General features: G+C 31.5%; 5 protein-coding genes across 8 annotated transcripts; all 5 read left to right on the top strand.

The window, feature by feature from the left end:
• Positions 1-29: 29 nt before the first annotated feature.
• LOC101252358 (factor of DNA methylation 1-like) lies at positions 30-5,127 on the top strand. Of its 2 annotated transcripts, XM_069293635.1 has the most exons (6): positions 30-183; positions 311-1,517; positions 2,895-3,110; positions 3,536-3,764; positions 4,370-4,579; positions 4,779-5,127. In XM_069293635.1, the coding sequence occupies exons 2-6, from the start codon at positions 924-926 to the stop codon at positions 4,967-4,969; spliced, it is 1,440 nt and encodes a 479-aa protein (XP_069149736.1). In that variant the 5' UTR covers positions 30-183; positions 311-923; the 3' UTR covers positions 4,970-5,127. The 2 variants fall into 2 exon arrangements, with proteins under 2 accessions (XP_069149736.1, XP_069149735.1); XM_069293634.1 differs by having other exon boundaries at positions 158-1,517.
• A 733-nt stretch (positions 5,128-5,860) lies between these two features.
• On the top strand, positions 5,861-7,514 carry LOC101247684 (phospholipase A1-II 1-like). The gene is made up of 2 exons (XM_004232908.5): positions 5,861-6,686; positions 6,765-7,514. Exons 1-2 carry the CDS (start codon positions 6,063-6,065, stop codon positions 7,371-7,373), a joined length of 1,233 nt encoding a protein of 410 aa, XP_004232956.1. The 5' UTR covers positions 5,861-6,062; the 3' UTR covers positions 7,374-7,514.
• A 1,749-nt stretch (positions 7,515-9,263) lies between these two features.
• Positions 9,264-10,740, top strand: LOC101252657 (phospholipase A1-II 1-like). The gene is made up of 2 exons (XM_004233801.5): positions 9,264-9,941; positions 10,017-10,740. Exons 1-2 carry the CDS (start codon positions 9,294-9,296, stop codon positions 10,608-10,610), a joined length of 1,242 nt encoding a protein of 413 aa, XP_004233849.3. The 5' UTR covers positions 9,264-9,293; the 3' UTR covers positions 10,611-10,740.
• Positions 10,741-11,221: 481 nt separating this feature from the next.
• On the top strand, positions 11,222-12,915 carry LOC101247389 (phospholipase A1-II 1). 2 transcript variants are annotated; one of them, XM_010318497.4, is made up of 2 exons: positions 11,222-12,026; positions 12,088-12,915. In XM_010318497.4, the coding sequence occupies exons 1-2, from the start codon at positions 11,403-11,405 to the stop codon at positions 12,694-12,696; spliced, it is 1,233 nt and encodes a 410-aa protein (XP_010316799.1). In that variant the 5' UTR covers positions 11,222-11,402; the 3' UTR covers positions 12,697-12,915. The 2 variants fall into 2 exon arrangements, with proteins under 2 accessions (XP_010316799.1, XP_004232955.1); XM_004232907.5 differs by having other exon boundaries at positions 11,228-12,026; positions 12,094-12,915.
• Positions 12,916-14,495: 1,580 nt separating this feature from the next.
• Positions 14,496-20,167, top strand: LOC101252954 (GDSL esterase/lipase At1g28580-like). Of its 2 annotated transcripts, none has more exons than XM_010318499.4 (5): positions 14,496-14,885; positions 15,013-15,237; positions 18,946-19,094; positions 19,166-19,442; positions 19,534-19,764. In XM_010318499.4, exons 1-5 carry the CDS (start codon positions 14,630-14,632, stop codon positions 19,611-19,613), a joined length of 987 nt encoding a protein of 328 aa, XP_010316801.1. In that variant the 5' UTR covers positions 14,496-14,629; the 3' UTR covers positions 19,614-19,764. The 2 variants fall into 2 exon arrangements, with proteins under 2 accessions (XP_010316801.1, XP_004233850.1); XM_004233802.5 differs by lacking the exon at positions 19,534-19,764 and adding an exon at positions 19,845-20,167 and having other exon boundaries at positions 14,501-14,885.
• Positions 20,168-23,221: the final 3,054 nt, after the last annotated feature.

Raw genomic sequence — 23,221 nt, 5'->3', positions numbered from 1 at the left:
ATGGGAATAGGGGAAATGTTCATTAATTTAATCTGGAAATAAGTTTAGGGTTTGGGTTTCAAAATTCAAAAGGTTCCCTCCATTTCTTTCTTTCACAGTTTTCCCAACTCCACCCGCTGATGAAAAAAAAACTGAGATTATAATTTACAGTAGAAGGTTACTTTTGATGAGTTCATTTCAAAGGTCAGTCAACTTTCATTTAGAATTTTAGTTTCCCTTCTTGTGGCTCAAATTTGATTAATGCAAACTGAAAGGAGGAGGAGGTAGCTTTACATACAGATTACAGCTCTCTGCATATTTCTAATTTCAGGTTATCAGACTTTGCATTTTACTGATTGACACACCTAAGAGAACAATGGAGATCATCACAACGTCTGAAAATTCAAACACCCATGTAAGTGCTGATAAAAATAACTGGAAACACACAAATGGGATGACAACAAGTTCAAAATCCCGTTGAGTTCAAAATCCCGTTGAGTTAGCTTCTGATGAAAATTATCTGATTTACAGAAGGGGAATGAATTGCTATCAAGTAAGGCTGAGCTTGAGAAGGAGGTAGAAGCTGCATTGAGCAAGATTACTCATCTTGAGAGGGAACGAGAAGCTGCACTTCGTAAGATAGTCGCAGTAAAGAAGAAGAAACAAGCTGCATTGATTAAGATATACAAGCTTGAGAAGGAGAAAGAGCGTACAGTTAATAAGGTAGCTTTGCTTGAGAAGGAGAAAGAACGTACAGTTAATAAGATAGCTTTGCTTGAGAAGGAGGGAAAAGCTGCATTCTGTAAGATAGCTATGCTTGAGATGGAGAAACAAGATACATCAAGTAAGATAGAGCAGCTTGAGAAGGAGAAAGAGGACGCAGCCAAGAAGATAGCTTTTCTTGAGAAGGAGCTAGAAACTAAGGAAGAGAAATTTAAAAGTATATGAATGCTCAGCTTCAAAAGGATGAGGAGCTACGAACCAAGTTTGAGGATTTCAAAAAGCATATAAATGCTGAGCATAAGATAGAGAAGGGCGCTGCAATGAGTAAGATAGCTATGCTTGAGATGGAGCAGCAAGCTGCATCAAGTAAGATAGAGGAGCTAGAGAAGGAGAAAGAAGACGCAGCCAAGAAGATAGCCTTTTTTGAGAAGGAGCTAGAAACTAAGGAAGAGAAAATTGGAAAGTATATGAATGCTCCGCTTCAAAAGGAAGAGGAGCTAAGAACCAAGTTTGAGGATTATAAAAAGTATATAAATGCTGAGCATAAGATAGAGAAGGACTCTGCAATGAGTAAGATAGCTATGCTTGAGAAGGAGCTTGAAACTAAGGAAGTTAAAGCATATAAGCAAGCTATAAGAGCTTTAAGGGAGGTCCAAGTTGAAGATAAAGAACCCACGGAAAAGGTGAAAGAGTTGACAAAAACTGTGCAAAAGCTCACCAAGGAAAGACAATATTGGGAAACTTTAGCTAAGAAGCTTAAGGGCAAGGAAAGTGAGACAACTGAGCTAGTAGAAGCTCGAAAAAAGATGATTAGTGTATGGGTCTTTGGACATTTCTTAAACATAATTTTACTACAGCTATGCCATAAGCATTATTCATTTAAATCTGCTAATTATATCCGACATCAGGTTACTACTATGGTTTCTTTGCCAGGAAATATGCTTTTGATGCTCAGAATAAGCAAATCTCAGCATCTAAGCCAACAACTTTCTATCCTATATTTCTTTATTTCTTTTTCTCCTCAATCTGCATATGTAAATTGGAGTCTATACCTATCTGCTTAGAAAGCAATTTGAAAGCATTCAGTGTAGGATTTCATTCTGAAAAGTTCCCTAGGTCGAAACTCCTAAATCATCATTGACAATGGATATAGCCTCATGCATTTCTCATGAACCATCTAATTTCGTGTTTTCCCGAGACTTGGTTTAGTATGTTCCTCATGTATGAACTATGCACAAAGTAAATTCCATATAACCAGCGATTCCTCAAGTATGTGGCAAGTTTTGTTGTCTGTTTATCTGATAGTCGTCTTGGGACTTACCAGCAATTATATTACTATTTGATGAAGAATTTGGTTCCCTTGTTTTACCTGGAAATTACATGACTTTGAGGAATCCATTTCCTAGGATTTAGGTTGATTTTCTACTTCTATTTCATGGTTGGAAGAAGTACCCTAGCTATTAGCCTATAAATTCTAGAGGCTATGGGCTGAGGTAACTCTTAAAATATGCACATAAGGTTTTAATCATCTGATGTTTGGTATAAGCATCTGTATGGAATTCTTACATTTATGTGCTTTGATAGTATAGTATGTATTTGGGAATTCTACCTGTTTTGACTTTCTACATGTAAGTAAATGAAAATTCTGTAACAGGTACACTTCATCTCAAATGAGGATGTATTAGCGGTTGCCGATCAAATTTTTTGTAGGTATTTAAGAGTAGAGAATGGTGTGGCTCATGTAGGCACTAACCATTGCAAAATACCTGTTCATTGGCCTGTTGCCTTACCACCATTTGCTTGCAGAGTAACGTCTTTGCTTGTCTGTGGGATTTTTTGTTTTCTGCATGTGGCCTACTCCTCCCTTTAGATGGATGATGTGGTTGAAAAGATTCAATGACGTGAGTGTCACCACTAGGAAAATGTGTTGCAAGAAACGCATGTATAAACTGTCATCACTGTAAGATTGTGTAAAAGTCAAAAGGTCTATCTGTTTATCCAATATTTGTTCTATTGATGTCTATGCTAGTGAAATACTTCTCTGGCTTGTGTAACTTTTCTGGATGTAATTTCTTCAAATACATGAATTGCTAGGGTTTGCACTTGTAAATCAATGTGGAAACTCCTTATTCATTCACTTTTCCATTCTGAATTTATGCGATAATGACCGAGTTGTTTTCTTTCTTTTTCAGGTTCTTTCTGAGCTGAACTATGATGATGTGGATATTGGCATAAAAAGGTTTGGTGCCATTGATACTTGTCCTTTTCGCGCTGCATGCAAGCAGAAATTCTCTCATCAAGTTGCCGAGGAAAAAGCGACAGAATTGTGTTCTATATGGCAGGCAAATGTGGAGAACCCCAAGTGGAATCCATTCAAAACTGTCACCTTAAGTGGGGAAGTTCAAGCAGTATCTATCTGAATCCTTTCTTCTTCCCTTTTACCTGTTTAAGCTTCAATATTTGTAGAAATATATTCAATTTGTTGTTGCTTGTCAAATGAAATGAAATTTTTTGGTTTCTTAATTTCTGAAAGTAAGTTCTGGAAAGTCAAGACATTCATGTAGTCAAATGATGCAATAAACACACCCCTTTCATAATAAATTAGTGAAATGGGCAACAAAATGATTATGTTCAAACTGATTTCTATAGTTTCTATGGTCTAATTAGCAAACATCTTGTTATTGATACAATTTATTCCTCTGAAGTTTTTCTCTCCTTCCGTGGAATTCTAACTCAACTGTTTATATGATGTCCCCTCCGAAACATTTGCAACTGAACTCTCTCTACTTTAAGTTACATGATTTCAATTTCATAACCATTATTTGTGCTTCAGGAAACAATAGACCAAGAGGACCAGCATCTCCAGCAACTGAGGAAAGACTGGGGATATGAAGTATATTTAGCTGTTGTTATAGCCTTGAAAGAAATCAAAGAGTATAGCATGAAGGAAAGAACTACGACACATCAGCTTTGGAATTTCGAGGAAGGTAGGAAAGCTACACTAGAAGAAGCCATTTGTTTAATGGAGGAAAAACTGACGGAGGCAAAGATCAAAGATACAGGTGTGCTTTAGTGTCTTATACTCTTATATTTATGCAATTATTGTATTCTCCTTCAGCTTGTAGGTTCAAGTCAACCTTGCTTTGACATGTTTAAGTCTTACAAACACCGTGCTATAATGCTATATTATTCAGTGAGGTCAATCAAACACATAATGATATGCTCTGAGTGACCATTTACTTGTTAGTGGCCAGATAAGATCAAGAGGAACATCAAAACAGATTTTGTATAATGAAGCCAAGTATGTGGTAGCAAAATAAGAGAAGTACTAAGCTTTGTATTATAAATGGGGGAGTTAGATTGTTCAAAGAGGGCAATTGTTCCATCTTTTCTTTTTCCAGATAAGGACAAGGGCTTTAGTGAATGTTCTTCCCTCTGCCTCTTGCATTATAAATGAGAAACTAAAATCACTTTTTTTAGATGATAGCCAAAATCTATTCTGATCATAAGCACGATCTACACTTTAGATAAAGTTGGAGGAAAAAATTGGGTTAAAGATTCTTATCCTAATGAACATGCCATAATTTTGTTTGTTGTTTGATTTCCCTATTTATAAAGATATATGAAAAGTATGCATTTTTGTAATAAGTCACAAGTTTTCTACTAGGATTTGTGAAGGTGGATGAGTTGAAGCCAGGGACAGAGGGCATTAATCTAATTGTTAAGGTCCTGAATACTGATGTGGTGTTTGACAAGAGGGAAGAGCAGCAGTCCCTACCGTCATACCACTATTCTTCTTTCCGAACCACACGTGTAGCTGAGAGTCTAGTTGGAGATGAAACCGGAACTATCATATTAACTACTCGTAATGAACAAGGTAATGCCATCTTCTTTTTCTCTATTCTTTCATTTGCCTTCATCTAGTTCCATCTTTTCTTTCTTTTTGTATCCCCAGTCCAATATTGCTCCATCTAGCTCTCCACTATCAAGGAACCATAAATGATGGTCATAAAGTTACTGCTATTTGCATAATATCTATTGCTTATGCTTATGATAACTCTGGTTTTGTCATGTAGTTGACTTAATGACGCCAGGCAGCATCCTACTTCTTTATGGTGCAAAAATCCAAATCTATCGAGGTTTCTTGAGATTAGCTGTAGAGAATAAGATGCAAATCAAAGTTGCAGAACCTATGGAATTTGATGTAGATGATGATGAAGATTGCAATTTGTCTTTAGCTGAGTATGAAGCGATCCTAAAATATTGATGAGTTCTACACTATTCATCACCTTGGACTTGCAGGACCTCTGCCCTAAGAATGCCTTGGTGTATATGTTTGGTTCTTTACGCACAGAAGCTCATTGTATCATTGATTGCCCAAAAGGTTATTAGCTTGTGTCCTTTTAATAATAGAACTTCAAAATCGCATACTCTTGTTCTCTGGCTCTCAACAGTGCGCCTCCTTCAAAATGGAGAGGAGATTACAATGTAGGGAATCAAACTGAGGTAGCCAACCAACTGTGATTCCTCTATATCCATAGTATCTGCATTTTTCAGTGTTAATTTAATGGATGGTGACCACTCATCACTTTACTACAACTATATTTTGCAATGCAATAATCACTTTACTTGAATATTGCTAACATTCAAGAAGAGCTAAAACATTACAACAAAGACAATGAAGTGTTCACGTGTGGTACATTTGTTTTCAAAAGAGGAGTGATTCGGTGATAATGTATTTGATCAGTTCACTTTTACTTGTCCACAATAAATTTTATACAATTCTTAAAAATAATATGTGAAGTGCATATTTTATTATAATATTTGTACTAATTAATGTATAGTTTTTAATTTACTCAAGAAATGATTTAAAATAAATAGTTTATGTTAAAGATAAAATCAAAAAAATAAATTTGTCTCTCCCAATGGTGTAGTGGAAGAGCGAACAAGTTTAATTTTAGTATGGTGAAAAAGTAGAAATGAACTTGGGTCACAATAATTTTATAGTAATAGTAGTTCATATGTCTAAGTATTTGGTAAGGTTCACGTAGTACTCTATTATATTTAAATTTAAAATTACTGTTCTTTTTTTAATGAAATTACTACTTGACCCTCTCTACTTTTAAAAAAGAACTTGACAAAATGAAACGAATAATATTATAATGAATGTCTTCAAATATAGGTGTGTCACACCCCCCAATAATTCATTAGAGTGGACCAGAGGAAGTACTCTGTGGTGCTGGGGCTATGAAAGAAGTAAATCATCGCGAATGGTGCAAAGGCTCAGATCTGCCATTCAAATTCAAATTGCCAAGTTCTTCAGTAGTAGCAATAAAACTAAACAAATCCAGTATTGAAAGATGGCATGCATTAATAAAGGATGGGAGGTTGTAAGTAGAAAAATCAGTAATTGTTTGAAAAGGAAAAGGGGGATCGAGAATGGAGAAAACAACATAGCTGAAAGATGGGAGATTTTGAGTGGAAAAAACAATTGGGAAGGCTTACTTGACCCTTTGGATTACGATCTCCGACGATACCTCATTCACTATGGCCAAATGCCCCAAGCCATCTACGACTCATTTAATAATGAGAAAGTTTCAAAATACAGAGGAACAAGTCGATACTCCAAAAAGAACCTCTTCACAAGGGTTGGTCTCCATAGAAACAAATATGAAATCACCAAATATTTCTATGGAGCTTCAAGTAAAACCGAAAAGGTCAAAGTATCGAATTGGATCGGGTTTGTTGCTGTTGCTACTGATGAAGGTAAAGTTGCATTAGGGAGGAGAGACATTTTAATTGTTTGGAGAGGGACTATAACTGTCTCTGAATGGAATGACGATTTCGAATCGTCTATGGTTCAACCAATCGAAATCTTTAGAGAAAATACGGATAATATTCTTGTACACAAAGGTTTTTATTCAATTTATACTTCTCTTAATCACGCTTCAAATTTCAATCGAACAACCAGTGCTAGAGATCAGGTACGGCTGTTTTTCTTTTTATATCTTCACAGGTGATATTCATTAAAATTCCCTTTTGTAATTTTTACATTCAAACAGGTTCTTGAAGAAGTTAAAAGGTTGATGGATCAATACAAAAAGGAGGAAGTTAGCATCAGTGTTACAGGACACAGCTTGGGTTCATCATTAGCCACACTATGCGCAATCGACATAGCTGTCAGCCAAGTCAATAAGGGGTTTCCAGTGACTGCATTTTTATTTGCTAGCCCACGAGTTGGAGAGATCAATTTCAAAAAAGCTTGTGAAAATTTGAAAAACTTGCACATTTTGAGGATTACCAATGCCTCTGATCTGATTACGAAGCTGCCAGATCGTGGACAGGTGGAGGGTTGTGAAACAGATTGGAGAGTGTATGAAGATGTTGGGTTTGAACTTTCCATTGATACTACAAAATCAGACTACTTGAAGAAAGAGATAAATGGTCATATTTTGGAGGTTTATTTGCACGGAATCGCTGGAACCCATGGATTCGAAGGAGAGTTCAAGTTGGAGATGAATCGGGATATTGCTCTTATGAATAAAGCAGATGATGTGTTGAAGGATGAATATGGAGTGCCAGCGTCGTGGTGGATCGAGAAGAATAAAGGAATGGTTCAACACGAAAATGGATCTTGGATTCTTATGGATCACGAGGATGACCACAATTAGGGAGTAGAGTATGAATGAGAATTGTGTTAAATAAAGTGTAATAATGGAAATATCAGTTATCATTGAGATTTTTTTTATATATATATATCATATTTAATTTGATACATTAAAAATAACATATTTTTTAAAAAAAAAAAAAAATTTGTTTATACTCCACAAATAAAATAAAAAAATATCCTAATAAGATGTGAAAAAAGTTAATTAGTCAGAGTAGTGGGTCATAGCCCTTCAACTTTTCTTGAAAATATATAGTGGGGCATTTGGCCAGAAATTTTTTTTTAAAAAAAATTATTTTGTTTGGTATTTGAAAAATAAAATTGTGTTTGATTATGTACTTTTTGTAAAAGATATTTAAAATTTTATGATTTACACCTCCTATTTTAAAAAAAGGGATAAATCATCCAACTCAATCAATTCATCTAAAATATACAATTAAATGTGTTCTAAAAGAATAATATCTTAAATTAATAGTTACATAATATTGTACACTAGATCTTATAAACGAACTATTACATAATTAGATCTTATAAACGAACTATTAGTACTATTGCAGATATTTTTTTAATTTGAAATTTTAAAGTTGGAGTTAAATTTGGTTATAAATTTTGTAAATAATATTTAGTTGTTTGAATGTTACTATTTCTAAAATATATGAAATATAATTTAAATGCGTGATTTTTATAAAATAAAATATTTAGGGTAAAAATATAATAGAAGTGAACAAAAATGAAAATATAAGATTTGTTTTTCATCATCAAAAGTTGTTTTACAATACGTACAGTGAAATGATTTTTTTTGGAGAAAAGTGAAAATTCTTTTAGTTAACGGATGCTAATATTCTTTTTGCCCTTGTTTATTGTTGACACTTTTAACTTCTCAAAAGTCAAATAAGAATTTTTTTTTAATCCAATTTACTCCTATGTCTATTAAATATTTTAAATTATTATAATTTATAATATTTTATATGATTTTAAAATGTATAATTATTTTTCCAAAAAACTTTGAGGTTATATATTCAAATTTATGATCAAAATAAAAAAAGTTACCTCTTACAAGATCATAGGTTCAAATCACAAACAAAATAAGAAAGTTACTTCGTAAAATTTAAATTGTATAACATAAAATTAAGCGAGGGAGACAAAAGTAATGCATTTGAAAAATAATCAAACTAGTGATTCCGAGAGCTATAGCCAGTTAAGTTATCAATGAATCCAATGTGTGAGGACTCAAATGAATGGGTTGATTTGGGTCCTCCCACTTCAGATTATGTTATTCATATTAAATATTTGGTGCTCCAAGTATAAGCAACTATGCTTAAGAGTTCAAAGCAAAGAAAGACTAGTGAGACTTTTTTAGCAAATATAATGTAGCATTCATTTTGATTTGTTTATCTTATTCTGATTTGATAAAAAATTTAAGAAATTAAATTTTTTTTTTGAATTTTATGATCTTATGATTAAAAATATATCAGGTGTTTACAAATTTTTTATTTAATGTAACAGTCTTAAATATTTCACCTAGATTGTTTTTTAACATACTAAAATGACTAGTGTTGATGAAGGATTTCTCTTAAAAACCAAAATAGATAATTATTGGGTAAGAACTTTTGAATGTCACATAGCTAGTGACATTCAATATATATTCTCCAACAAACAACATGAGTGTAAATTGTTCAAAACAAAACAGATGGAATTCTTGCCTTGTGAAAATGTCAAGAATGTCCCTTTAATTCTTCTTTCCATAACATTTCTGTTAATTAGGCAATGTCAGTTTGAGTGTGGAATTGAAAGAATGAAAAAGCAACACCAAAACTTCTCATGATAAATGAATGATGCAATTTGTTAACTATATTACCAATAAATGGCCTCATCATACATATAGCGGAAGAAAAAAAAAATCAAGTTAACTCACAAGAGGAAAATGTACTTCAACTGCTTCAAACCAAGAAAAAACCCAAGGGAAACCATTGAAAAGATGCAAAATGGAAACAAGAATATAGCAGAAAGATGGAGAGTTCTTAGTGGGAACAACAATTGGGAAGGCTTATTAGATCCACTTGACAATGATCTTCGTAGGTACCTCATTCACTACGGAGAAATGGTACAAGCAATTAGAGATGCCTTCAACAATGACGAGACATCAAAGTATGCTGGATGTAGCCGATATTCTAAGAAGAACCTCTTCTCTAAAGTGGGGATTGAGATATCGAATCCATTCAAGTATGAGGTGACTAAATATGTATACGCGACATCATCTATACAAGTTCCAGAAGCATTCATCATAAAATCATTGTCAGGGGAAGCTTGGAGTAAAGAGTCAAATTGGATTGGTTTTGTTGCTGTGGCCACTGATGAGGGGGAAGTAGCATTAGGAAGAAGGGATATAGTGATTGCTTGGAGATCAACTGTTGTCCCTATGGAATGGTTTAATGATTTTGAATTTATTCGCGTTTCAGCCCCAACAATCTTTGGTGAAAACTCCGATCCTAAGGTTCATCACGGTTGGTATTCCATGTATACTTCAAATGATCCGCGATCACTATTCAATAAAGCCAGTGCTAGAGATCAGGTAAATGATGTAATAAAAAAAATTAAATATGTCCTGTTACTAACAATAATAATCTAATTTTTTTTTTATAATTAGGTACTTGGAGAAGTTGAAAGATTGATGGAACAATATAAGACGGAGGAAGTTAGCATAACAGTAACAGGGCATAGCATGGGAGCATCCATCGCGACATTAAATGCAGTAGATATGGTTTTCAATGGAATTAACAAAGGATTTCCAGTCACGGCATTTCTATTTGCAAGTCCTAGAGTGGGAGATGAAAATTTCAATAAGACCTTCTCAGAACTTGAAAATCAGCTTCGAGCTCTGAGAGTCCGAAATATACCAGATATAATTCCACATTATCCGTTTATTGGCTACTCAGATGTTGGTGTTGAATTAATTATGGACACTAGAAAATCGGACTATCTAAAAAGTGGTGGAGACTATTGGACATGGCATAACTTGGAATGTTACTTGCATGGAGTTGCTGGAACACAAGGATCAAAAGAAGGGTTCAAGCTAGAAGTGGAACGCGATATCTCACTTGTTAACAAGCATATGGACACGTTAAAAGATGAATATGGTGTACCTGTTTCGTGGTGGGTTGTGGAGAACAAAGGGATGGTTCAACAACAAAATGGATCCTGGATTCTTATGGATCATGAAGATGAAGATAATGATTTTTAATTCTTTTACAAGGACGTTTTTTTTTCTACCTTCACTAGTATTAGAACTCGCGATGTACAAAAAATAAATAGATAAAAAACTCGCAATGTATGATAATATCAATAAATATTAATTATGATAAATTCTGGTATGTCTTGTTGAAGTATACATTATAACAAAAAAGGCTTTTTGTGGTAATAAATATACACATTAATAAAGAGTGATGTGTCAATGGATCTAATAATTTACCAGTATTAGTAGATTCTTATTCAAGAAAGTAGATCCTGGATATATATATATATATGGAGGGAGACGTGATCATGGTTTTTCTTTTTGGAGTTTTTATGGCAGCCATATATGCTCACACCTGAGTGATGTGTCGGTCTATTTTTCCTCATATAAATGGAGGGCCCCTAAAAATAGAGTTAGAAATGATACAAAGAAGGAATAAAGAAATAGAAGAGGAAAGATGCACTTAAAAATTAAATTAGTCATTACATAAGATAACACTCTCTTAAGGTATTTTGATAATAAATTTAATAATATGCTATAATAAAATTTTTTTAGGTGACGATCAAAATCAACATTAAATTTTAACCTAACATTACGAAATATCAGCACCGTATTGATTGAAAGAGGTGTATGGTGGGGGTAATGAGAATATAATTTTGGAGAATCGTGGCGAGACTCAGACCTGCTATTTTTGATTATAGTATCCACTTATCACTCATGGTGAGAGTATTAAATTGCCACATTTTTCCGCAGATCTAAAAAAGAAAAAAAACAATACTCCAGTATTGAATCATAAGAAAGATGGGATGCATTAACAGAGGATGGGAGGTTGTAAGTAGAAAAATCAGTAGTTGTTTGATAAAGAAAAAAGGGATCGAAAATAGAGACAACAGCATAGCTGAAAGATGGGAGATTTTGAGTGGAAAAAATAACTGGGAAGGCTTACTTGACCCTTTGGATTATGATCTCCGACGATACCTTATTCACTATGGCCAAATGCCTCAAGCCATCTGCGACTCATTCAATAATGAGAAAGTTTCAAAATACAGAGGAACAAGTCGATACTCCAAAAAGAACCTCTTCACAAGGGTTGGGCTCGACAAAAACCCATATGAAATCACCAAATATGTGTATGCAGCTTCAAGTAAAACTGAAGAGACGAAAGAATCAAATTGGATTGGGTTTGTTGCTGTTGCCACTGATGAGGGTAAAGTTGCATTAGGGAGGAGAGACATTTTGATTGCTTGGAGAGGTACCAAGACGAAATCAGAGATGAACGAAGACGATAAATGGTCTCTAGTCCAACCATCAAAAATATTTGGTGAAAATAGGGATAACATTCTTGTACACAAAGGTTTTTATTCAGTTTATACTTGTCTTAACGAAGCTTCAAATTTCAACAGGACAACCAGTGCCAGAGATCAGGTATGACATTTCTTGCAACTTTGATTTCCGATTGATAGTATATAACTATTAAAATTAAAAGCGGCAGGTTCTTGAAGAAATTAAAAGGTTGTTGAAGCAATACAGTAAGGAGGAAATTAGCATCAGTGTTACCGGGCAAAGCATGGGTTCATCATTGGGCACACTATGCGCAATTGACATAGTTGTCAACGAAATCAATAAGGAGTTTCCAGTGACTGCATTTTTATTTTCTAGCCCACGAGTTGGAGAGGCTAATTTCAAGAAAGCATATAGAAACTTAAAAAACCTTCACATCTTGCGGATTACCAATGTCCCTGATCCCATCCCGAAGCTGATGGAGCGTGGACAGGTAGAAGGTTGTGCAATTACAGAATGGAGAGCGTATGAAGATGTTGGCTTTGAACTTGTAATTGATACTACAAAATCAGAATACTTGAAGAAAGATATATTTAGTCATTTTCTGGAAGTTTATCTTCATGGAATTGCTGGAACACATGGAGTAGAAGGAGAGTTTAAGCTGGAGATAAATCGAGATATTGCACTGGTGAATAAGCAAGGCGACTTTTTGAAGGAAGAATATGGTGTACCAAGTGCATGGTGGATTGAGAAGAATAAAGGAATGGTTCAACAAGAAGATGGATCTTGGATTCTCATCGATCATGAGACTTAGATTTCTATTATGTTAGAATTAGAAAGTCAATTTCAAGAAAATTACTTCTTAGAGTTGTGGTAACCTATTTTTGTTTGTACTGTGTATGTAATGTAATGGTTGTTTTGTTATCCACTGTTTAATAGTCTGCAAATCATATAAGAATATGTAAACTCGATTCATAAGGCATTGAGTAGGGATCAATTCTGATTATCCGTGTGGATAACTACCCTTCATAAACCAACTGAGTCATCTTGAAAGACAATTATTAGTTTTTAAATATTGATTTTAATATAAATTAATGTATATTATTTACAAATAAAATAAGTAAGAAAATGGAATAAATTCTCCCTTGAAAAAAATAAAGAAACAAATTTTCTTTATACTTAACTAGGAATTGTGTGTGTTTTTTCTCTTTTATTTTTTTAATGTTTAAAGCTTATAAAAAAATATTATTAATATATTTCAAGTACATTGCGCTATCTTATATTATATAATGTAAATTTTCGATCAATATGTTGCATGTGTTTTTTGTACATTTTTAATATACCAAATATATAAATCATATATAAATTCACACTTCAAATAAAAAATAATACATGATAATTAAATATGTGGAATATATTTTGTAACATATAATGTGAATATATAATTAAAGCATGTGCTATCAAAATTATACATTCCTATTCATAATAAGAAAGAAAAATAATTGGGAAAATAGAATAGTTATGTAAACTTTTAAATAAAAATAAATTAATAGGGATAAATGAGTAATTTTATTTTTTAAAAATTTATAATTAAATACTCACAGAAGTTACTTCACCTCATAACTTATACATAGTTTTCCTTATAAGTTATGTAGATATTAATTATGTAGGATTACAAAAAGCGTAATCAAACACCGTATAAATTTATACATGAATAACTTTTATATAATATTTAGAACTTATCAATCAAACATTGTATAGATCATATTGACTTTTAAACCTAATAAAAAACTTTACCAAACATAATAAAACTAATATAATAGACCTAAAGTGAGTTGTGTTCATAGAATGTTCAGTAAAGTGGATGCATTTTGATCGAACGGATACTGTTAAGACCCATGCTGGAGTACTTGCCTCCTAACTACTCCTTGTACTGTTTCCCTCTTTATTTTAGTCAAATGAGTGATTTGATGATGAGATTGTATAATTATTTTTTTTGTGGGCGGGGCAATCTGAAATATATATGAATTTGGATCAAAATTGTTGTAACAATACAAAATTAGAAAGAATATTTTTCCATGCACTATTTAATAATATATTTTAAATGTATATATGTGTTCATGTGCACATAAAAAGTATTGTATAATTGAAAATACTAATGTGTCCACCACATATATGTCTTTAAAATACATTATCAAATAATATAAGGTAAAAATTTTTTTATAAAATTTGATATTATAACAATAATTTTAACTAAAATTAAAATATTTTTCAAATTTTTTTTCCATTTTTTTTCAACGAGTAGTTTGGTGGGGACAAATTTAATCACTAAGGATTGTACAATAAACTGAAACGACGTTCATGCTTTCAACATGACATAGAGTTTTTAAAAAATGATAAAAATAGTTCTTTATTTTTGGTAGTAAATTTAAAATAGTCCTTTTATTATATATGAACAATCTTGATCTTTTTAAAGTTAGCCAAAAAGGACTATTTTGACCGTTATCAGATATTTATCAACCTTTTAACTCATAATTTAATCAGTAAATTTACAAACAAAAAATTGATAAATAGACCAAAAATACTCATAATCTTAAATTAAAAGACCAAAATCACTTGGATGATATTTAATGAACTACTTTTAACCTAGCACTAAATATAAGGGATCATTTGTGTCACATTTTCGCTTATAAAAATGTGACTTTTTTTCTTTGTTGCAAATTAAACGCCGTTTGTCTGTCTTTATCATGACTTCTTCTTCTCTAAAATTGGTTAAATGGAGTTTCATTTTTTTGGTGTTAAACCATAATTTTCAGAGAATTGAGGGGTGTTTCGACTCTATTATTAGTTTCGGCGATTCGCTTGCTGACACAGGAAATAAACTTCATATCTCTCTAAACAAAACCCCTCCTTCCCATTTCTCCTTGCCACCTTATGGTGAAACCTTCTTTCATCATCCTACCGGTCGATTTTCTGATGGACGTCTTGTTATAGATTTTATTGGTACGTATCTACAAATTTGTTACATGTATGATAAATACTAAATAAGTCTAAACTCTTATGCAAAGATGTTGAATGCCTTATATATATATTTTTTTATTTTTTTTGTGATCACTTGTTGTATTTGTAGCTGAGAGTTTGGGGCTCCCATTAGTGCCAGCATATTTGGAAGGAAAAGATGAAAGGAATAATGTAAAATTCAGGCAAGGTGTGAATTTTGCCGTGGGAGGGGCAACAGCACTTGATTCTGCCTACTTGTTGGATAAGGGAATAATACCCAATAACAATGTGTCTTTGGGGACTCAAATGGATTGGTTCAAAGATATGATGACTTCTTTTTGCAAATTTCCTTCAGGTTAGTAATATTAGATTTTTCCTCTTATTAGCCTTCTTTAATATTTAAGAAAGAAAAAGAAAATTGAGTCTTATAATTTTAAATTAAAGCATGCAAATTATATAGTCCTAAAAATGTCACGTGAATAGTTGAAATTAAAATAAAAGATAAAATATAAAAAAAAACAGAGAAATTACTAAAATTTGCAAGAATAACCCAATTTGTTGAAAACATCTCATTTATAACGAGGTGTTGTTCTCATGATCAGTTTGTTGAGAAAATAAAAGTTGAATTGCAATGAAATTAGAAAATGTCTCAGCTTGCCTGAATTTTAAGTGCACTGAAGAAGGTGTGAATAAGACCCAGCATTCTGTTGCTTTGTCTTAATTTAAACGGTAAAACAGTCAGAAATTGCTCTTCAACTATGTTAAATAGATAATTTTATCTTTTCAAAAGATCACAAATATCGTAAAGATTTAATATTTCAAATGTTAATAACGTGACAAACCACGCAAAACTATTCCCTCCACCTAATTATTGTCAACTAAAATTCTCACTAAATTATGAATCATTAATTCTGACCCGATTTATAATCCACCTAAGCGTTATTGATTAGTTAAATATTGAGATTTGAGGCCATAAATTTGTGAAAAAACAACACCAATGTTCCTCTGGTTCTCATGATTTGAAACATTAAACGCCCTTTAAATTAAGAACCACAAGAATGGATGACTCAGTGGTAGAGCACTTGATTTAAAGATATGGTGATAGAAAATAGAATAAGTAAAGTAGTCATGTCATGTCCACAATTAAATAGGTCCCATATTCAACAACCGCACTTGTTTTGCCTTTAATACATAGCTACAAGTTTAACAACTACATCTACAAATAAATAGTTTCTATGAGCCATTTGATCATACAAGCAGAGGGCACTTTCTTGCATCTGTTTTTTCACACTCACAAGAAGAAAAAGAGCTGAAGGCAAATCATCGTGGTTAGAGTTGAGTTTATTAATCGGATCAAAATTTTCTTTTTAGTATGTTTCAAAAAGATGATTCTTTTCTTTTTTGTTAACAGTTTAACTTAACTTTTCACGTGGTATGTTTACGATCACAAAATTAAGGAGTATTTTGATACATTTGACATAACTTTTAGGCATAATACATATATTAGACCCTAAACTTGGCTTCAAATTTTAACTTTGACCTCCAACTTTCACAATGCACAAACAAATATTTTAATTATCCAACTTTTAAATAAATAAACACATGAGTCCTACATTACACAAATCACATAGGGCACCACGTAGGACAAAAAATGACATGTAGTATGACATGTAGACATGTATGTCTATTTGTTCAACTTTATACAAGTTTAAGTGTCTAAGTGTGCACACCTAAAGTTGAATGACATAAATGTGATTCGAATCCAAGTAAAAGGATATATTGAGTTTTTGACCAAAATGAGCTATTTTAAAAACCAATTCACCAAAATAATATGTTTTTAATTTTTTTTACAAAACTAGTATAAACGTACTTTATGGTAACGTTTTAGAATATTTTCATTATAAAAATTCAACGGACAAAAAGTTAACGGGTTGACGACGTTAAACACATAAACGTACCTGTGAGTAACGTTTTAGGTGTAAAACGTTACTCAAGAGTACGTTTTTGGAGAATCCAATCATGGGCCACTGACTCCAATCCTGCAAAGGCGGAGTCAAATCATTCAACTGTAAAACGTTACTACGAGTAACGTTTTACACCTAAAATGTTACTTTGACTCCCGTTTCTTAAGAATCTAATCAAGGGCCTTCGACTTCTGCAAATGTAGAATATATTTAGCTATAAAACGTTTCTCACAGTGACGTTTTACCTTAAAAACGTTGCTTTCAATTACAACACTCTGTTAAAGTCATATTCCTCAATTTTTCAAACTGACCAAAATGATTATAAATAAATGTTGTTGTAATATTTTGCATGTTCAAATATAATTCAACAAAAATTTTCCTTGTGTGGTCCATTTTAAAAATAATATTCACAACCTTTGATTTACATGCAATTGGTATTATGAAACGCGTACCTATATATATACTTTCAACAGTTCAATTTACATGCAATTGGTATTATGAAAATCTTTGATTTTATTTATATGATTTATAATGTTATATAAAAATATTAATTGGATTAACATCAATATGACAGACATTTAAATGTATCATACTCGATGAAATTTTGTGAATATTATTTTTAAAATGGACCACACAACGAAAATTTTTGCTGAATTATATTTGAACATGCAAAATATTACAACAACATTTATTTATAATCACTTTGGTCAGTTTGAAAAATTGAGGAATATGACTTTAACAGAGTGTTGTAATTGAAAGCAACGTTTTTAAAGTAAAATGTCACTGTGAGTAACGTTTTATAGCTAAATATATTCTAAATTTGCAGAAGTCGAAGGCCCGTGATTAGATTCTTAAGAAACGGAAGTCAAAGTAACATTTTAGGTGCAAAACGTTACTCATAGTAACGTTTTACAGTTGAATGATTTGACTCCGCCTTTGCAGGATTGGAGTCAGTGGCCCGTGATTGGATTCTCCAAAAACGTACTCTTGAGTAACGTTTTACACCTAAAACGTTACTCACAGTTACGTTTATGCGTTTAACGTCGTCAATCCATTAACTTTTTGTCCGTTGAATTTTTATAATGAAAATATCCTAAAACGTTACCATAAAGTACGTTTATACTATTTTTATAAAAAAAAATTAAAAATATATTAATTAGGTAAATTGATTTTTAAAATAGCTCATTTTGGTCAAAAACTCGGATATATTTATGTCTTATGCCTAACTTTTAGGCATAATACATATATTGGATCCTCAACTTGGCTTCAAATTATAACTTTGACCTCCAACTTTCATAATGCACAAACAGACACTTTAAATATCCAACTTTTAAATAAATAAGCACATGAGTCCTAAATGGCAAAATACACGTAGGACACCACGTTGGACAAAAAATGACATGTAGGATGACATGCAGGACATGTGTGTCTATTAGTTCAACTTTATATAAGTTTAAGTGTCTACTTGTGCACACCCAAAGTTGAAGGGCATAAATGTGATTCGAAGCAAAGTTAAAGGGCATATTTATGTATTATGCCTAACTTTTATTTAGAACTACAAAAATAAAAGGCATAATACTTATATTGGACCCTAAACTTGGTTTCAAATTTTAACTTTGACCTCCAACTTTCGTAATGCACAAACAAACACTTTAACTATCCAACTTTTAAATAAATAAACACATGAGTTCTACATGACACAAACCACGTAGGACAAAAAATGACATATAGGATGATACATAGAACATGTGTGTCTATTTGTTTAATTGTATACAAGTTTAAGTGTCTACTTGTGAACACCCAAAGTTGAAGGGCATAAATGTGATTTGAAGCCAAATTAAAGGGTATATTTATGTATTATGTCAAAATAAAAAGTTTTTTTTCTTTTCATAAACTCTATATCGAATCAAACTAAGTCATTTCTTTTTAAACAGAGGGAGCAATTGTTTTTAAAAAAATAGGAAGGAAAATTAAATGGGAACCTATTGAATAGTTCAGAAATATTTATAGACATTTCAAAAAAAAAGTTTAGAATATATTTGGATAAGTTTTCTTCAACATTTGTCTATCACCAACTCTCTTTTGATTATGTGACAAAGAATGCGAGGAATTTCTTCAAAACTCATTGATACTTATGGGAGAAATTGGAGGCAATGATTTCAACTATGGTTTTCTTGGTAACAGCACTAAGGAAGAGGTTGAATCATATGTTCCAGCAGTCGTCAAGACTATTAGTTCAGCTATACAGGTCAAAACACACTTCATATTGCTTTACCTCAAAATAATACTAAACCATAGTACGTAATTTAATGCGCGCAGGAATTAATCGAGTTAGGTGCAAGCACACTGTTAGTTCCAGGGGATTTGCCGATTGGATGTTCAACTGCTTATCTCACAAAATTTATGCACTCAGATAAGGGGCAGTATGATCCCAAAACTGGTTGTATTAATTGGCTTAACAAATTCTCGCAGCAATATAATGAGCTTCTTCAGAAGGAACTTCATCTTCTTAGAGACCTTAATCCTGCTGCTACAATAATCTATGCTGACTACTACAATGCAGCCATGCAATTTTATGCCTCTCCAAAGAGCCATGGTAATTATTAATTTCATTTCTTAATTCATGTAATTATGGATTTGGGTTAATTCAACCTCAAAATTAGTTCATGATGGGAGGATTTTTCAAGGGCACATAAGGAGATCAAATTTCCATCCCTTTTGCGAGATGAAAATTTTTAACACTTCCCGCACGCCCAGACCTTGTTAGCTGGAGCGTGGACACTATAATATAGGGGGAACATTGGTGAACAGAGAAACTGGAATGAATCTGGATTTGATATCATGTAAAGATGGGTCTAACTCAACCTCAAAATCTAGCTTCACGGAGGATTGTCCAATTCCATATAAGGAGATCAAATTCTCAACAATTTATTGATCACTTCATTGAATGAAGTGCTAATCTTATGATTCGTTCAAAAAATTCAATGAATTATTACAGGTTTTCGAAAAGGAGCTTTAGTTGCATGTTGTGGAGCAGGAGGTCCATACAACTTCAAATTTTCAGCACTGTGTGGGGATCCATCAGCAAGAGATATTTGCAGTGACACTTCAGTGTATGCTAGTTGGGATGGAATGCATTTTACAGAAGCTGCGTATAAATGGATTGCCACTGGACTTTTACAAGGCACTTTCACTTTTCCTCCCGTTCCTAAAATATGCACTAATCGTTTCAATCCAAATGTAAGCTAAACTTTTTATTATTTTGAGTCGTGTGAGATATAAGGTATAATAATTTTAAAAATAAAATATAAGATTATTTTATCTTGCGTTTGGTTGAAGTTACTAGACAATCTTGAAATTATTTATCTCATCACGTATACCTTAGAGATGAAAAGTTGTTCCAAAATAATTAATCTCGAGATAACTTGTCCCAACAAATGATCTCTAGTATTATCATTAAAAAAATAAAACACAATTATCTAAAGAAGGGTTGTGTTTCCATTATACTTTTACATTAAGTCTAAACACATTATTATTCTTTCACACAAATGAGATGAAACATTTTTGTTATTTATGTGATTCAGGTGAAACAATCCGCCATTAGAAAATATACAGATTTATGTAATTGAAAATCATTTTATTAAAAATAAATAAAATATTAAAATTAAAATGTATCTAATTATAATAATGTAACATTTCTTTTGAGGATTTTCAAATAAAATGATGGTACATAAAATGAAACATATGTGTAAATATTTAATTTAATCATCTTAGTTTAATACACATCTTAATGCTTAAGCATTCACATTCATTCAATTAAGTATGATACTCTCACGTTATGATCACTTTCCTTTTCATATATGTATTTAAATAATGTTTTCTTAATTTAAAGATATAAGTGTCAAAAACACATTTAAACTTTTTTTTTTTTTGAGTTTTATACCTAAATTATCATTTTTTAGTTTGAGAAACACACATTTCTCTTTTATATCATTCTCATCATGGTATGTGTAATACACACTCTCTTTCTTATTTTAAAGAATTTCCATATCACACTCCACATGAAATAAATATTTAACCTTCACAAAAAATAAATAAATTATTAGTATTAGTTAAAATTAAAAATTAAAAAAATATTATAAAAAAAATATTTTTTTACAAAAGAAATGTAAAATATTTTTTCTTACACCACACCATTTATAAAAGTTTTTTTATTTTATTTTATAAAAGTATTTCATTTCTTACTTCATCTCCTCTCCCTCATCAAATACAAATTTAAATATTATTTTATTTGCTTAAAAATATAATTCTACCCATCCCACTTAACCCTCTGCTTTCAATTTTTTTCCCAGTGTTTAGGTATGTATATCGAAAATATTTTTTACTTGCTGCCACAAGACTTTTTATATTTTTTAGTTGTTTATTTTATATTCGATAAACTAGTATAATTTTGTTCTAAAAATATACGTACGTGCATATCTAACACAAAATAAGAAAAACGTAAAAAATATTAGGAGCGGAAGATTAAATAGGATGGGGTAGATTTTTTTAAATAAAATAATAGCAATTTCTATCGGGGAGGAGGAGGATGAAGTATGAAATTTTAAAAATATTTTATAAATATTTTTTTTTAAAAAAAAGATGGGATTGTCGCGTGGAAGGGAGGTACGTGGAGGAGGTGGTGGAGTGAGATAAGAAAAATAATTTAATTTTTATATGGATAGTATTCTTTAATTTTTAATTAATATTAATTTTTTATTATTTAACTTTTATCTAGGTAAAATATTTTATTTATGTAGAATGTCATGTATTAAATTCTTTTCATATAAAAGAGACAGTGTACTACACACACCACTGAAGTGTGTTTCTCAAACTGAAAATTAAATATATTTTTAACACTTATCTCTAATTAAAAAAGTTAAAACAATTAATATAGAATACTTATTTTTTTATAAAACCATCAACTAATATCACACACAGTAAAGAAAAAGCTACAAATTAATCAATTGAGGAAAGCCGACAAATGCTCAGTAACGTCACAATAGTTTTGGTATTTTCGAGTCCCACTCACTGCGCATAAAGTTATTATTATTATTAACGAACTTAAGCAGATGCATCAGCTTCGGACATGGTTTCTTTGGTTTGGTATGGAATTTAGAAATCAGAAAAAAGATTTAAATATGTAATTTTAAATTATTCTATAAAAATAAAATGATATTTTAAAATTAAATTATTATTTAATATAAAAATATGTTATTTTTTTTTAGTTTGATTGAAAAGAAAAATAAATAGTATAAATTGTGACAGAATCAATGGTTTGTGGTCGGAGAGAAAATGATAAAAAGTAGCGAGTTCTTTATTTTTTTAAATATACATTTTAAATAGTTTTTTAAACTTTTTACTTAACTTAAAAAATAAAAAGCTGAGGGATGTGTAACTTAGTTTAAGTTATATTATATATTTTTAAATTTTACCAAACACATCCTAAATTATATTTTTTTTACTAATATTAAGTTATTTTTATATTAGTAAAAAAATGATGTCAATCTAAATATCCTCTAAATCAAATAATGTTTTATTAATATTTATATCAATTCAAGTGATTAGTGAAACCTCTTCACAAGAGTGGGGCTCCACGTGAAATCACCAAATATGTGTGTGCGCCTTCAAGTAAATTTTGATTGCTTGGAGAGGGAGCATGACGGAATCATGTTAATCTTCTTGTAGCTGATGCATGTTAATCATGCATGATCATGAAGCTACAGTGGAGAAGAAGATGAAGAAAAGAAACAGAGAAGAGCAAGGAAGAAGAAGCAGTATAGAGGAAGGATACGTGTGATCCTTGTGTATTATTTCAAAAATATATTTGTAACCTGTACATTCAACTATATATATACAAGAATAACAAACTGAATTTATTCTAACTACTCTAACAATCTTCTAACTACTTTAACAACTTCTTTGATGGATAGTCCTCTTAATTACAATTATTTATATAATGAACCTAACACTAAAGCTTTAAGTAATCCCTTCTTTAATAAATCAGAAAACAACGATGACTGTAAATGGCCGTTAGTCCAACCAACAAAAATATTTGTTGAAAATAGGGATAACATTCATGTACACAAAGGTTTTTATTCATTGTATTATCTATCGGAAATTAAAGTGACAAGAAATATCATATCATTGTTATTTTTTTAATAAATATGTAAAATAAATATATTTGATTAATTAAGATTATTGAATTGAATTGATACGGTTAAGACCCATGTTGAAGCAATTATTGTAGTACTTGCCTAGTAAAAACTTGCAGGCCTTAAAGATCGCATCAAACGCGCGTATACTGGTGAATTAAAGTTCAATACTCCTCTATTT

Source organism: Solanum lycopersicum, chromosome 2 (genome assembly GCF_036512215.1).
Source record: "Solanum lycopersicum chromosome 2, SLM_r2.1".
Classification (NCBI taxonomy): domain Eukaryota; kingdom Viridiplantae; phylum Streptophyta; class Magnoliopsida; order Solanales; family Solanaceae; genus Solanum; species Solanum lycopersicum.
Note: the sequence above shows the minus strand (reverse complement) of the source record. Positions and strands in the feature narration are given on the sequence as shown.